At 46.2% G+C, this 14,202-nt stretch overlaps 2 protein-coding genes across 2 annotated transcripts; both read right to left on the bottom strand.

Moving 5' to 3' along the window:
• Positions 1-3,417: 3,417 nt before the first annotated feature.
• Positions 3,418-7,759, bottom strand: LOC118561405 (suppressor protein SRP40-like). The gene is made up of 4 exons (XM_036133441.1): positions 7,578-7,759; positions 7,237-7,479; positions 6,954-7,102; positions 3,418-4,165 (listed from the first exon to the last, which is right to left on the bottom strand). Exons 1-4 carry the CDS (start codon positions 7,737-7,739, stop codon positions 3,694-3,696), a joined length of 1,026 nt encoding a protein of 341 aa, XP_035989334.1. The 5' UTR covers positions 7,740-7,759; the 3' UTR covers positions 3,418-3,693.
• LOC118561404 lies at positions 7,750-9,707 on the bottom strand. The gene is made up of 6 exons (XM_036133440.1): positions 9,546-9,707; positions 8,863-9,052; positions 8,612-8,786; positions 8,203-8,498; positions 7,912-8,087; positions 7,750-7,827 (listed from the first exon to the last, which is right to left on the bottom strand). The coding sequence occupies exons 1-6, from the start codon at positions 9,705-9,707 to the stop codon at positions 7,750-7,752; spliced, it is 1,077 nt and encodes a 358-aa protein (XP_035989333.1).
• Between the last annotated feature and the right edge of the window lie 4,495 nt (positions 9,708-14,202).

Here is a 14,202-nt window from a genome sequence, read left to right as displayed (position 1 = left end):
CCGAAGTGTGTTCAGAAGTGTGTTCAGACTCGCTCTCAGAAGTGTGTTCAGACTCGCTCTCAGAAGTGTGGTCAGACTCGCTCTCAGAGGTGTCGCTCTCAGAAGCGTGATCAGGGCTTGTTGATCCAGTGGCCTGACTGGATGTTGGTGAGGACGGCGCAGCACCGGCAGGGCGGCTGGGCGCAGGACGGGCAGGCGGGCTGGGAGGCGCACACTCCGCTTCCTCCTCAAGACCATCACCTGATGATTCTGACATGGAGAGGAGGGAAGGTTCGGCGGTGTCATGTACCATCGTACGTGGTGGCTTGACGGCTGCCTCGAAATTCTGACGGATCCGAGCCAGCTCTGACGCGGTGTGGTGGAGCGCGTAGAATTTGTCTGCTGTCCGTGTGTCATGACACATGGTCTTTGAAATGTTGATCCGGTCACTTGGTGACAAAGTATTCCTTGCCTTGAAAAATAGAGATGGTTCTTCAATATTATGCTTTTTATTTTAGGTTTATTACGTGGAAAAGTGATATAATTACTTACGTTTGTGGCTATTGATGTTCGGAAATCTGTGAATGTGGGACGCCCAGGAAAACCCATGTCAAGCCAGGCGGCTTGCATCGGCACGATTAGTTTCTCGATCTTTGTGAAGTTTTCGGTGAAGAGAAGAAGGTCTGTGGGTGGGTTTAGTTTCTGTCTGATGATCATCCACTGCTCCACCCATGAGAATTCCTCTACAGTTAAGTAGAGCTGTGCGGGGCCAAACGCACGGTTGGTTTTGTGTTCCTTCACCTGTGGTGCAAAGGAGAGTGTGTGTTAATGGACATATTGGGACAAGACAGAGAGTGTTTGTCATTCCAATATTAGTAGACTTGCATTGATCACAAAGCCCGCTTGCCTGACTGTGGCTTCCTGCTGGGCTTGGTCAACCTCTGCCACAGTCATGTTCTTTAGAACACCGGTGCGGTGTCCATAGAGGCTTGCTAGATAAACACTGAGGTACCCGAAGAATCTCCTGCGTGCCTCCGGGTTGGGGTCCTCAGACAGTTCATCTGAAGAAAAAAAAAATTAAAGGGTTAGAACATGGATGTCAGTAACTCAGGTAAGTAATTTAATATAGAACAAATTTAATAAGTCTGACCAAGAAGTTCAGGGATGCGTCTCCTGGCCAGGACTTTGCAGAGGCGAAGTTGGTCCTTGGAGATGGTTCTGCTCAACTTATTTTTCTTTACACTTATCTGACGCATGACTACACCTGGACCCAGGCTCGCAATACACTCTGAGATAGCACGAATCACGGCAAAGACTTCTCTTTTTGGAACCCTGGACGAAGAGGGAGGAGTGTCCCTAAAGTAGACCAGGAACTGGGACAAATTCACCAGGTAGGTCTTCACTGTGTTCTCCGCTTTTCCACCATTCTGCAGATGCTCTGGCCACATGCACAGAAAGAAATAATTGGAATATTTTACATGGGGACATTTTATCTTAACTAAAAGGCATCACAGACATGCTTACTGGTATATCCTGGACATATTGGGAAGGAAAGTCCAATTCTGGAGGATTGTCTGGCCCTTGGTTATAAACGAAAGGAAAGCCATGATTCTACCCACTTTGGATCTTTGATTTTCGATCCTTTTCCTCAGACCACGGGAGCCCTTGAGGTGCTGCCAATATTCTGCGATGTATTCCACTGAAAAACAAACAAAAAAAGGTTTCATAATGAAGTTTGATTCTCAACACTTAGAAATTATTTTTAAAAGTTTGCGCAGACTTCCAGAAGGAACACCGGGTAATTTCGTTCATCAAGACCCAGTTAGAGGCCCCTATATTCGGATCCAAACATTAAAACCCCCCCTTACGCGTCCCTGGTTCCATAAACACTTAGAAATTATTTTTAAAAGTTTGCGCAGACTTCCAGAAGGAACACCGGGTAATTTCGTTCATCAAGACCCAGTTAGAGGCCCCTATATTCGGATCCAAACATTAAAACTCCCCCTTACGCGTCCCTGGTTCCATAAACACTTAGAAATTATTTTTAAAAGTTTGCGCAGACTTCCAGAAGGAACACCGGGTAATTTCGTTCATCAAGACCCAGTTAGAGGCCCCTATATTCGGATCCAAACATTAAAACTCCCCCTTACGCGTCCCTGGTTCCATAAACACTTAGAAATTATTTTTAAAAGACCATCGGAGGGCTCGGGTTTGTGGCGCTCAAAGCTCCCAGCATGTGCACTGTTACCTGGTACTTCAAATCAGTTATCACCTGGGATTTCCTCTCCCCCTCCATCTCCGGGTGAGCTTGAGCAATATGCCTGTCCAGCCTTGTGCTAGCATAACTGCAGCCCTCCACTGGACAGGGCATTTTTCTAATATTGACCCTCCCACTACTGTACTTGATCAATATTTCTCGCTCTTCTGAATTTTTAATTCCATGACTATTTCTTAGGTGCCTGCCTACCCACTGCCTATCCACTGAGCTACACCTAAGGGGTGTAGCTCAGAGATACACCTAAGGGGTGTAGCTCAACGGGTAGCGACATCGGTTACCATCCAGAGGAGCTGGGTTCGAATCCAACCTTCGCTAATACTTTTTTTTGCCAAATTTCGGTAATACTTTTTGCCATGGCAACGGTTAAAGTATACATATTACGCTTACTACGGCTCCACGTTCATCACCAGAGGGGCTGTGCTGGCTAGAGAGATAGCCCGGCTCCCGCACTGGGGAGCGGGGTTCGAAATTCACTTCAGCAAAGCCCCATTGGCTTTTATGCTTTTAGAATTTACATTTAATTAATGTGTACACTTTTATGAAATGGAGAACTGGGATGGAAGGGACGGAGGAGGGGGGGAATGCACCGAGCTTCTGGATCCGTCAAAGGAGCCACCAAGGCCCGCATAAACATCCGTGGAACAGCCCCCTGGTTCTCCGGAACAACCAGGGACCTATACCGGGCTCAACTACGGTACCTGCACCGGTACGGGTGCCGTAGCTGGGCCATAGAACCAGCAGAACCATCCAGCAGCGGAGGAACATAGAAACGACCCGGCCCGCTGATCACGTGACCGTGGTAGTCCACTGGTTGGTGGAGAACAGGGTTCGAATCCCGGCAGTGGAACTTTGACACTTATACTTATTTTGATTACAGAATACATATGCACTCCATCTAAAGGGAACGCGGGATTAGGTTAACTGCTAACACACATATTTTTGTTACTATTGCTATAACTATCTTATTAGTATTATTATAATAATGAAGAAAGGAAGGAAGAAAGGGAGACATTTGTTGAAGAACACTTATTTTAATTAAATATAAATATATATCACTCTTAAATAAGCAGCAAGTACTTAGCAAACATTATAAAACACAGCAAAGTCGTACAAAAAACACAGCAAACCAATATAATACTTTAAAATAAATACAAATTGTGCAATACAAATAGTTGTTTAAAACAACAATATAAATATATGCATATATACATATAGATATAGATAGATAGATATTTCTCTATGTATGTATAAGTTACCTGTTTTCTTTTTAGAAAGTGCACAATTCTACAATAAACACAGCAAACCAAAACACTTATATTAAATGGAATAAAGATGTGCAAAACGTTGTCACAACAAAGTGGTATGTTTACATATTGCAGGTTTTTTAAATTCCACTTTCTTTTAGTGGAAAAAAGCTTTTAAGTAATATATATAAACTATTTATTATGAGCCTTCCTTACACGTAACATGCGCCTTTGAGGGGTTGTTCTAAGTTTCCGCTGTCTCAAGCTGTACCTCAACAGCGGACTTACGCTTCTTTTTCTCTTTTTAACTTGGTCATCCTGGCTGGAGGATGCTTCTGGGGGAGCCTGGGACTGGGAAAGGGAAGAACCGGACTCTTGGCTGGGGGGCGCCTGGGTCTGGGAGGCGGGTGGCCCGGACTCTTTGCTGGAGGCCGCCTGGGTCTGGGAGGGGGGAGAACCGGACTCTTCGGTGGTGGGCGCCTGGGTCTGGGAGGCGGGTGGCCCGGACTCTTGGCTGGAGGGCGCCTGGGTCTGGGAGGCGGGTGGCCCGGACTCTTGGCTGGAGGGCGCCTGGGTCTGGGAGGCGGGTGGCCCGGACTCTTCGCTGGAGGGCGCCTGGGTCTGGGAGGGGGGAGAACCGGACTCTGGGCTGGTGGACCCGGAGGACTAACCTGACAACAGCCAGCTGTATGTATCGCTCCGCCTAGCTCCACTCACATACATCTGGGACACGGCTCATTGAAAATGATTTCCCCAACCAAATTTTTGGTCTGGCCAATCAGGACGCAGGGCGGGTGTTTCATGGATGTGACGTAGTGGAGACGCCACCGTGAGATTCCAACAACAATGGCGGCTCGCATCGAGGAAGCAAGCGTTAGCATTGATGCCGCTATTTCCTCCGTGTTGTCCAATCTATCTGATATTGTTTCATTAAAAGAACATCAGAGAACGGCTCTGAAGGCTTTTGTTGGTGGAAACCATGTTTTCGCCCTTCTCCCGACCGGATTTGGCAAGTTTTGTTTTCCGGGGCGCGTACGCGGACGCGCAACGCGGACGCGCCCCGGAGCGGTTAGCGGTTAGCGCGAACCATATAAGGAGACCTTTAGTAGGCCGTGGGCCAGAATCTGTACGGTGACTTTTCGTATGAACTGTCAGGGGGCAACTTTCTTGCACCGGGATAAGTTGCTACACATAGCAGTGATCTCAAAACACCAATGTTCCCACGTTTTCACTTGCACATTAAGAAGTTATAGCCGATAAAAAATCTAAACTGTGGCGCTCCAGTCCAATAAGTCACGTGATTCGATTTTTGCTGCTCAGCCAATCCGATCGCTGTATTGTCAGCTGAGCGAGTTTACCACGTCATCATGGCTGCGCCCGTAAGATGGTTGTTTCTGTTGTGTCTGTTTCCAGACGAAGAAAGCCCAATAATAGCATTTTGTGGCGCCACCTGGCAGAGATCTTGATGGCAAGAAAAAAATAAATAGCCCAGACCATCCATCCATTCATCCATCCATCCATCCATTCATCCATCCATCCATCCATTCATTTTCTAACACGCTTATCCCTGCGTTCGCGAGGTGCCGGTCCCTATCTCCAGCTGTCAATGGGCGAGAGGCGTTGTATAAACTGGACAGGTCACCAGTCCATCGCAGGGCAGAAATAGTCCAGACTTTTGCCCAATTTACTGTGATATCACCAAGACCTGCTGCGCTAGGATAGCACAGGTGTCGTTGTGCCAAACGACTTATCCCCGCCAGAATTTGTATTCCCTGCGCCAAGAGCGCATTCAGCTGGAAGAATGAATCTAGTCAACTCCGCCTCATTTCCAACCTATTAGGCGTGGAAATGAGGATGTTTTACTTTTCTTAACGAAATATAGCAATGGTGTCGTTACATTATCGTTCATCCATCCATCCAGTATAATACGTTATGAGAAAGAAAACGGTCATTTCCAGATGTGTCACGAAAATATTAGCTTTATGTTATTAGATTGTCGAATGTCTGTCTGCTGAAACCAAAATCCACCTTCCTAAGTCCATCACAGCTGTCTGCTGGTTCTCTTTTTTTCTTTTTTGGTAGCTAAACCCGCATGAATAGATTATATAAAGCGGATTTCACGTGTGATCAAATGAACACTGAATAAAGGCACAGCCAAAATTATCAGATTTAATAAGATTTTAATTCAACCAAGAACCTTATCGAGATATTAACCGTATTAAGAAAACGAGATATGTCTCTTTTAAAAATAGAACAACGTATTAGGAGTTTAAAAAAAATAAATTTCATTTTACTAGAATGTGATGTTTAAAATATTTAGACTTCACAAAGCTGGAGGTTAAAACTTTTATTGATTTCAAAAATACAATACAAAATTCTACAAATTCCGAAGGGGATAACTCGTTTGGCACAACGAGTTTATACAACGCGTCTCACCCATTGACAGCTGGAGCTCGGCACCAGCACCTCGCAAACCCAGCGGGGATAAGCCTGTTAGAAAATGGATGGATGGATGGATGGATGGACAGATGGTCTGGGCTATTTATTTTTTTCTTGCCATCAAGATCTCTGCCAGCTGGCGCCAGAAAATGCTATTATTGGGCTTTCTTCATCTGGAAACAAATGCATACAAACATCTTACGAGCGCAGCCATGATGAACTGATGAACGCGCACAGCTGACAATACAGCGATCTGATTGGCTGAGCAGCAAAAATCGAATCACGTGACCTCTTGGACCGGAGCGCCACAGTTTAGATTTTTTATCGGCTATAACTTATTAATGTGCAAGCGAAAACGTGGGAACATTGGTGTTTTGAGATCACTGCTATGTGTAGCAACTTATCCTGGTGGAAGAAAGTTGCCCCCTGACAGTTCATACGAAACTTCTTAAGGAAGCGTCCTACAGATTCTGGCCCACGGCCTATAGTCCTCAACGCGGTCGGCCCGGGATCGACTCCGACCCGCGGCGCTTTGCCGCCTGTCTTCCCCCTCTTCCTGTCAGCTCACTGTCAATAAAAGGTGTGCCACTACAGTGTTTCCCGCATGGATTTGCTTTTGCGAGGCGGAGCGGGGGGGGGGGGGGGTGGATGACTTTTTCTCCGCGGAGCGGGGGGGGGGGGGGGGGGGGGTGGACGACACGTTTTCCGCGGCCGCCTCGCCAAGATAGCGCTGGGTGAAACCCTGCACTAGAGCCGCAAACACATAAAAAAAAAAAAAAAAGGTTTTTTTTTCCGGCGTCGGTCTCATCAGCGTCACGGGTTAGCTTCGGTGTGACTGGTTGAAATAGCACGTTGATAAAGATGACAGACAAGTGGCTTATCCAATCATATGCAAGGAGTTTTGATAAGGCCCAGCCTTCAGTAAAGGCAATGCCTATGGCGGTGTCCCAGATGTATGTGAGTGGAGCTAGGCGGAGCGATACATACAGCTGGCTGTTGTCAGGTTACCGGAGGACTGGGAGGGGGAAGAACCGGACTCTTCGCTGGTGGACCCGGAGGACTGGGTGGAACTTGACCCGGACTGTTCACTTCCAGATGTGGTTGTCCCTGATGAGCTGGATTCGGAAGTTGAACTTGAGCTGACTTCCTCCATATGTGGCTTCTAAAAGATTAATACAACATATGCATTAGATGTATATCTAAGAATAAAATATATATATATATATATTTTTTTTATTATTATTATTATTTATTATACGTAATAAGGTAGATCTATACAAGCAACATCACACATACTTTTCCCTTAGCTGACTCCACAGAAGTGTCGCTGGAGGACTCAGACAAAGTCAGCTCCAGTTTCTCTTCCTTGAGCGGGGATAAAGCTTGGACCGGTTTAATGGCCAGCTCGAAGTCCTCACGGATGCGGGCCAGTTGTGATGCGGTCAGGTGAAGTGCGTAGTACTTGTCCGCGGTTGAGGTGTTGTGGCACATTGTGTGGGCTATTTTCTGCCGGGCATTGGGGGAGAGGATGTTCCTGGCCTGGGACAAGTAAAGGGAATTACGTAGAATTAATATCATCAGTTTGACATCATTATGACTTCCAGTTCACTGCATTAAAGGTGCATATAAATGCTTACATAGGTCGCTATGGAGGTCCGGAAGTCAGTGAAGGTGGGGTTGCCTGGCAGATCCATGTCTGACCAGGCAAATTGCATGTAGGTGAGCAGCTTCTGGATCTTTGTGTGGTTCTCGGTGAAGAACACAAGATCCGTTGTTGGATTGAGCCGCTCGCGGATCATGAGCCACTGTTCAAACCACCCAAACTCCTCCATCGTGAGAAAACAGCTGTGCCGGACCGAAGGCACGGTTCGTTTTGTGCTCTTTCACCTGTGGTCCAAAGGACAGGTTAGGTGGCTGGACACATCGGAGGAAAGAACCGGTGCTTAAAAGTACAATGAACAGCCCACTTACATTGATGACAAAACCGTCATCACCCGGTTTCGCATCCTGCTGAGCCTCATCCACCTCGGACACAGTCATGTTTCGCAGGACACCTGTCCTGTGCCCATACAAGCTGGCCAGGTACACACTCACGTACCCGAAGAACTTCCTGCGGTTTTTAGGACTGGGGTCCGCGGACAGCTGATCTGCATCACACAATGACATTTTAGAGTTAGGTTAGGGATGGGGACATTCGGCGGAGCAACAGCTGCTCCGCAATGGCTGCATGCACAGCATATGTACATATGGCCTGATCCTCACCAAGAATGTCAGGGATTCTCTCCCTTGCCGTGACCTGGCAGGTGTGGAGGTACCGCCTGGAAATAGCGGTGCTCATCTTCCGCTTCTTTATTTTAATCTGGCGGATCACCACACGCCTGCCAAGCTTGGAGATGGCAGAAGAGATCGCCCTGATCACTGCCACCAGGGAGGTTTTCGGGACCCTGGATGCTGAGGGCGGTGTGTCCCTGAAGTACGCCAGGAACTCGGAGGTGTTGACCAGGTATGCCTTTATGGTAGTGACAGCCTTCCCCTCATTGAGGAGATAATCGGGCCACCTATTCATAAGAGAGTAGATATAAAATTAAAATGGAACACATCCATCCATCCATCCATCCATCCACCCCCTAACATCGGGGACAGAAGGCAGCATTTAACATGTAAAACTTACTGATGTATCCTCCTAATGTTGGGGAGGAACATCCAGTTCTGCAGCATAGTTTGACCTTCTGTAAGGAAAGCCAAGAAGAGCATGATCCGGCGGACTTTGGACTTCTGGTTCTCCTCATGCTTTTTGGTTCCACAGGAGCCCTTGAGGTGCATCCAGTAGTCATCCAGGTATTCGACTGAATACAGAACCAAGTTAGCTTGAATGCATAACAGAATTAGGGGGAAACTGTGCAAAGCAGTACCATTACTCACTGATTGATTGCGGGAAATTGGGGAACTCGCTGAACACAGCCAGTGTGGTGGGCCTGGGCTTGTCAGGTTTTGCTGACCGCGGGCCTGGCCTGGACTCCATTTCATCCTCATCAGCCTCATCATCAGGGGCTTCAGGCAAGGGAGCATCAACAGCCTCAATCTCCACCTCTGAGGGCCTCTGCTTGATGACCTGTTAAAATGTGTTATGGTTAAAGTTTTGCTACTCTTGGTACTAATGCACACAGATGTCCTCCACTTCAGTGGTTCTCCCTGGTTACTGCAGGACAACCTGGAAGAGGGAACCTGGAGGACCAGGGCCAGACAAAGGAGGGACAGGGCCAGGGGGGGACATGGAGGACCAGGGCCGGACAAAGGAGGGACAGGGCCGGGGGGGGCATGGAGGAACCAGGGCCTGGAGGCCCCATGGAGGACCAGGGCCGGACAAAGGAGGGACAGGGCCAGGGGGGGGACATGGAGGAACCAGGGCCTGGAGGCCCCATGGAGGACCAGGGCCGGACAAAGGAGGGACAGGGCCAGGGGGGGGACATGGAGGAACCAGGGCCTGGAGGACCACAGGAGTGGAGAACATATATGTACATCACATATTTTTTATTTCAGGTAAGTATTACAGTAAAATAAAAACTTATGCATACATCATCTATCTGTTTTATTATTCTTCTTGCCTTTTTAGACCATCTGATGTGGTAACTGAGCGTTTTACGCAGAGCCTGCAGGTCCTTTATCAACTGCAGGTTCTTGACGTGGTGATTCTTTAAGTGCTTCCCCAAATACATATAGCGGTTCTCACACATGGGGCAGTACAAAGGTGTCTTTGGCGGGGTCATCTTGCTATATCTGCACATAATAGAGGAAAAACCCGTTATTAATCTCACAGTGGTGCCGCACAAATACATACTAGCAGCGGTAGAATGCGGTACCTCCGGAGAACCACAACGCTGTGTGCAGCACATCCATGCCGGGAACGGAGAAGCCCTGGGCCCGCCACACACTCAGAGGAGCAGCCCATGGATCCTGGAGGAACCGGGTTGTTCTGCAGGACCCATGGTGGTTCTGCAGAACAACCCGGTTCCTCCAGGAACCAGGGGCTGATCCACGGAGTCTGTGGCGGGCCCAGGGCTTCTCCGTTCCCGGCATGGATGTGCTGCACATGGCGCAGCGCCAGTACTTTTCCTCTCCCCCTGCTCCTCACACACTTGGAGAGCGTGTGTGGTGGGGGGCGAGGGGGGGGGGCGCTGGCCACGCGGTGGGTCCGAGAGCACGCAACGTTGTGGCATATACAATGTATCGAAAACAAGTAACAACAAATAACCCGTTTATGCACGGATGCATTACACGGCTTATTACACAGCGTATTACAGAAAGTTACACACTGAATGGTCAGAAACACGGGGACGGACCAGCATTTTCACACCTCATAGGTTCACCATGCTTTCACGTGTTAAAAACAAACCATGGGTTTTAAACTTAAAAGGACAACAACGACCTTACCGTTGAAGCGGTAAAAAAAGAAAAGTTTTCGGTGTGGAAAAACACGTGGTCCGCTCTGCTCCTCGATGGCACTAGGTAAAACACAGCAGGCCCTCGCTGCACGTTTATCAGACAAGACAGTTTCGAGAATCAGCTTGGGTCTTTTCCCGGGAATTACGGAATATCTGTGATGATACGTGGCAGAAAAAAGAAAAACAAAAGGATAAACAGGAACAAATACTTGAAAGTCATTAACTGTCAGATGCAACCTGCCACAGAGACATCATCAACCACCAAATCATATAAACTAGGTTTATTAAACATTAGATCTCTGTCAGGAAAATCCCTTTTAATTAATGACTTTATTATTGACAACAATCTTGATGTTATGTTTTTAACAGAAACATGGTTACATGAATCTAATGAAGAAGTAATACTGATGGAGTCGACACCTCCAAACTACAATTTCCTTTGTGAGAGCAGACAGCAAAGGAAAGGTGGAGGAGTAGCAACATTGTTTAATGATTCACTAAAGTGTAAAAAGGTGTTTTTGGGAAAATTTGACTCTTTTGAACATTTGGCTCTCAAGGTAAAGAGCCCGGTACGAACTATGTTTCTGAATGTTTACAGACCTCCTAAGTCCACATCAAATTTTTTTAAGGATTTTAGTGACCTCTTGTCTGTGATATGTGTTGATTATGACTGTTTAATTATTGTGGGAGACTTCAACTTTCACGTTGACAACCCTGAAGACAGAAGTGCAAAAGAACTGTGTGACACACTTAAAAACTTTGGTTTAACTCAACATGTTAAACAGCCAACACACAAACAGGGGCATATTTTAGACTTAATCATCACTAAAGGTCTAAAGATTTCACAGGTCAATGTAACTGATGTTGCCCTATCCGATCACTTCTCCGTTACCTTTGAATGTATCATTACCAGTGACTCATTTAGCCGAAGGGACATCGTAAGAAAACGCACCTTTAAGGACAATGCCACTGAAACTTTTATTCAAGCTTACTCTGCTACTTCAACCTTGGGCTGCAACTCAGTAGATGAGCTAGTAGATAACTTTCAGTCTAAAGTCTCAGACATCATTGACTGCATTGCTCCAGTTAAAGTGAAGGTTGTTTCCGGGAAGAAAAAATCTCCTTGGAGAAATGCTCCAGCAGTTAGAAGTGAAAAAAGGGAATGTCGAAAAGCTGAACGCAGGTGGAGAAAGAATAGACTCCTGGTTCACTATGACATCTATAAAGAGAGACTTAACAGATATAACTTACAATTGAAAAATGCAAGAGAATCTTTCTTCTCTGAGATCATTAAGAAAAACATTAATAATGCTCGTGTCTTATTTTCCACAGTCGACAGGTTAACAAATCCTCCTGTGTCCGTGGCTTCAGAACTCCACTCCACCAGGGCCTGCAATGAATTTGCTAACTTCTTTACTGAAAAAATCCAAAAGATTAGAGGATCTGTTTGTACATCCATACTAAGTTCAGTACCAACGTTGTCTCCTACCAGAATTGATTTGACCAAATGTCCCAATTCAGCCAAATAAACTCCAAAAGCTTAGAGCAGATTATTCAGCAGCTGAGTTCCTCTTCATGCTGTCTTGATGTTCTACCCACAGCTTTCTTTAAAAAAGTTTTACCTGTCATAGCGTCTGATTTGACTCAGATAATAAACACGTCCCTTCTGTCAGGTGTTCTCCCCCAGTCCCTAAAAACAGCAATTATCAAACCACTGCTGAAAAAGAATAATTTAGACAAACTTCTACTCCAGAACTACAGGCCCATCTCAAACCTCCCCTTTATCAGTAAGATTATTGAAAAAGCTGTGTTTCAACAATTAAACACCTTCTTAACAACGACCAGCCGCTTTGATGTTTTCCAGTCAGGTTTCCGTGCTCACCACAGTACAGAGACCGCCCTTATCAAGGCGTTTAATGACATCCATATAAATACAGATTGTGGAAGAACCACCGTGTTGGTTCTATTGGACCTCAGTGCAGCATTTGATACTGTCGATCACTCCATCCTGTTAGACCGTCTGGAAAACTGGGTCGGCCTCTCTGGTACAGCTCTCCACTGGTTTAAATCCTACTTAAAGGACAGGAACTTTTTTGTATCAGTAGGTAACTTTACATCAGAGATGACAAAAATCACATGTGGGGTTCCCCAAGGGTCCATCCTGGGTCCCCTCCTATTCAATATCTACATGCTCCCTCTAGCCCAGATAATAAAAAATAACAACATCAGCTACCATAACTATGCAGACGACACACAGCTCTACATCACCATGTCACCAGGTGACTATGAACCAATTCAGGCACTGAGTAAATGCCTAGAAGAAATCAATGCATGGATGTGCCAAAATTTTCTCCAATTGAATAAAAACAAAACTGAAGTAATAATATTTGGACCAATAGAGGAAAGATCAAAAGTTAGCACACAGCTTCAGTCGCTTCAGCTAAAAACCACTAATCAGGCCCGAAATCTGGGAGTAGTGATGGACTCAGACCTGAACCTTCAAAAGCATCTAAAGACAATTACAAGGTCGGCTTTCTATCACCTGAAGAACATTTCTAGGATTAAAGGACTGATGTCTCAGCAGGATCTGGAAAAACTAATCCATGCGTTTATATTTAGTAGAATTGATTACTGCAACGGTGTTTTCACAGGACTTCCTAAAAAGTGGATCAGAACGCTGCAGCTGATCCAGAACGCTGCTGCCCGCGTCCTCACTAAGACTAAGAAAGTAGAGCACATCACCCCAGTTCTAAAGTCCTTACACTGGCTCCCTGTATCTCAGAGAATAGACTTTAAAATACTTCTGTTAGTCTATAAATCCTTAAATGGCTTAGCACCTAAATACATCACAGACTTGTTATCAGCGTATCAACCCTCCAGACCACTCAGGTCTTCAGGCTCCAGCCTACTCCACATACCGAGAACCAGAACTAAACATGGAGAAGCAGCATTTAGTTCCTATGCTCCGTTTATCTGGAACAAACTTCCAGAAAACTGTAAAAGTGCGGAAAGCCTGAGTTCTTTTAAATCAAGATTAAAAACACATCTGTTTAAAATTGCCTTTGACTGTTCTAGTTAAACAGTTTTACTGTTTTTAATGTTCTTTTTTGTTACTACATTCTATCCCTACTTGCTTTTATTCTATTTTCTATCTACATTTTATTATTTTGGTATATCTTAATCATGTAAAGCACTTTGTATTGTCTTGTACTGAATTGTGCTATATAAATAAATTTGCCTTGCCTTGCCTTAAAAACCGTGTGCGCTCACCTGGCTGGTCAGTTATTCAATGACCCGTCTGCTCCGCTCCGCTCCGCTCCGCTCCGCTCCCCCCTTGGTCTAGGTAAACGGAAATGGCCGAAGTGGCCGGACTACGGGACAAACTTCCACGTTGTTCGGGTACATATGGTGGATATCGGCCGCTGGATCACGTGACCCAGATAGCCCAGCGGTTAGTCATCCGCCCGCTGATGCGGGAGACCCGGGTTCGACTCCCAGAGGGCACGGCACATTTTCAACTTTTTTTCTATTATATAGGACCGCTTTAATAGGAAATATTAGGACTATGAGCGCCGGTTGGTGCATGGTTCCGGTAGACTAGTGGTCTGTGCCCCGGCGTCTTCCCCCAGCGACCGGGGTACGAGTCTTGGTTGTCGGAACCTTTTTTTTCCCCCAATTAATAGTTATTTTTGGACTTGTTTATGTTTATCCCAAAATCCACGTGCATTTCCGTGGTACCAGTGGCCGCGTGGTTAAGGTGCCTGCTCTTATAGACTAGCACATGGGCACGACTCCCAGTTCCCAGTGCTGAAACAGAGAT

Source organism: Fundulus heteroclitus, unplaced genomic scaffold (genome assembly GCF_011125445.2).
Source record: "Fundulus heteroclitus isolate FHET01 unplaced genomic scaffold, MU-UCD_Fhet_4.1 scaffold_622, whole genome shotgun sequence".
NCBI lineage: Eukaryota > Metazoa > Chordata > Actinopteri > Cyprinodontiformes > Fundulidae > Fundulus > Fundulus heteroclitus.
The sequence above is the reverse complement of the archived record's forward strand: the minus strand, read 5'-3'. Positions and strand labels throughout refer to the sequence as shown.

Coding starts and splice junctions, on each gene's coding strand:
- LOC118561405 (XM_036133441.1), bottom strand. CDS start 7,739: ATGATCCGCGAGCGGCTCAATCCAACAACGGATCTTGTGTTCTTCACC. Junction 7,480..7,577: donor GGACCTCCATAGCGACCTAT/GTAAGCATTTAT, acceptor TACTTGTCCCAG/GCCAGGAACATCCTCTCCCC. Junction 7,103..7,236: donor TGGAGTCAGCTAAGGGAAAA/GTATGTGTGATG, acceptor TTAATCTTTTAG/AAGCCACATATGGAGGAAGT.
- LOC118561404 (XM_036133440.1), bottom strand. CDS start 9,707: ATGACCCCGCCAAAGACACCTTTGTACTGCCCCATGTGTGAGAACCGC. Junction 9,053..9,545: donor ACATCAGATGGTCTAAAAAG/GCAAGAAGAATA, acceptor ACATTTTAACAG/GTCATCAAGCAGAGGCCCTC. Junction 8,499..8,611: donor AACATTAGGAGGATACATCA/GTAAGTTTTACA, acceptor TCTTATGAATAG/GTGGCCCGATTATCTCCTCA.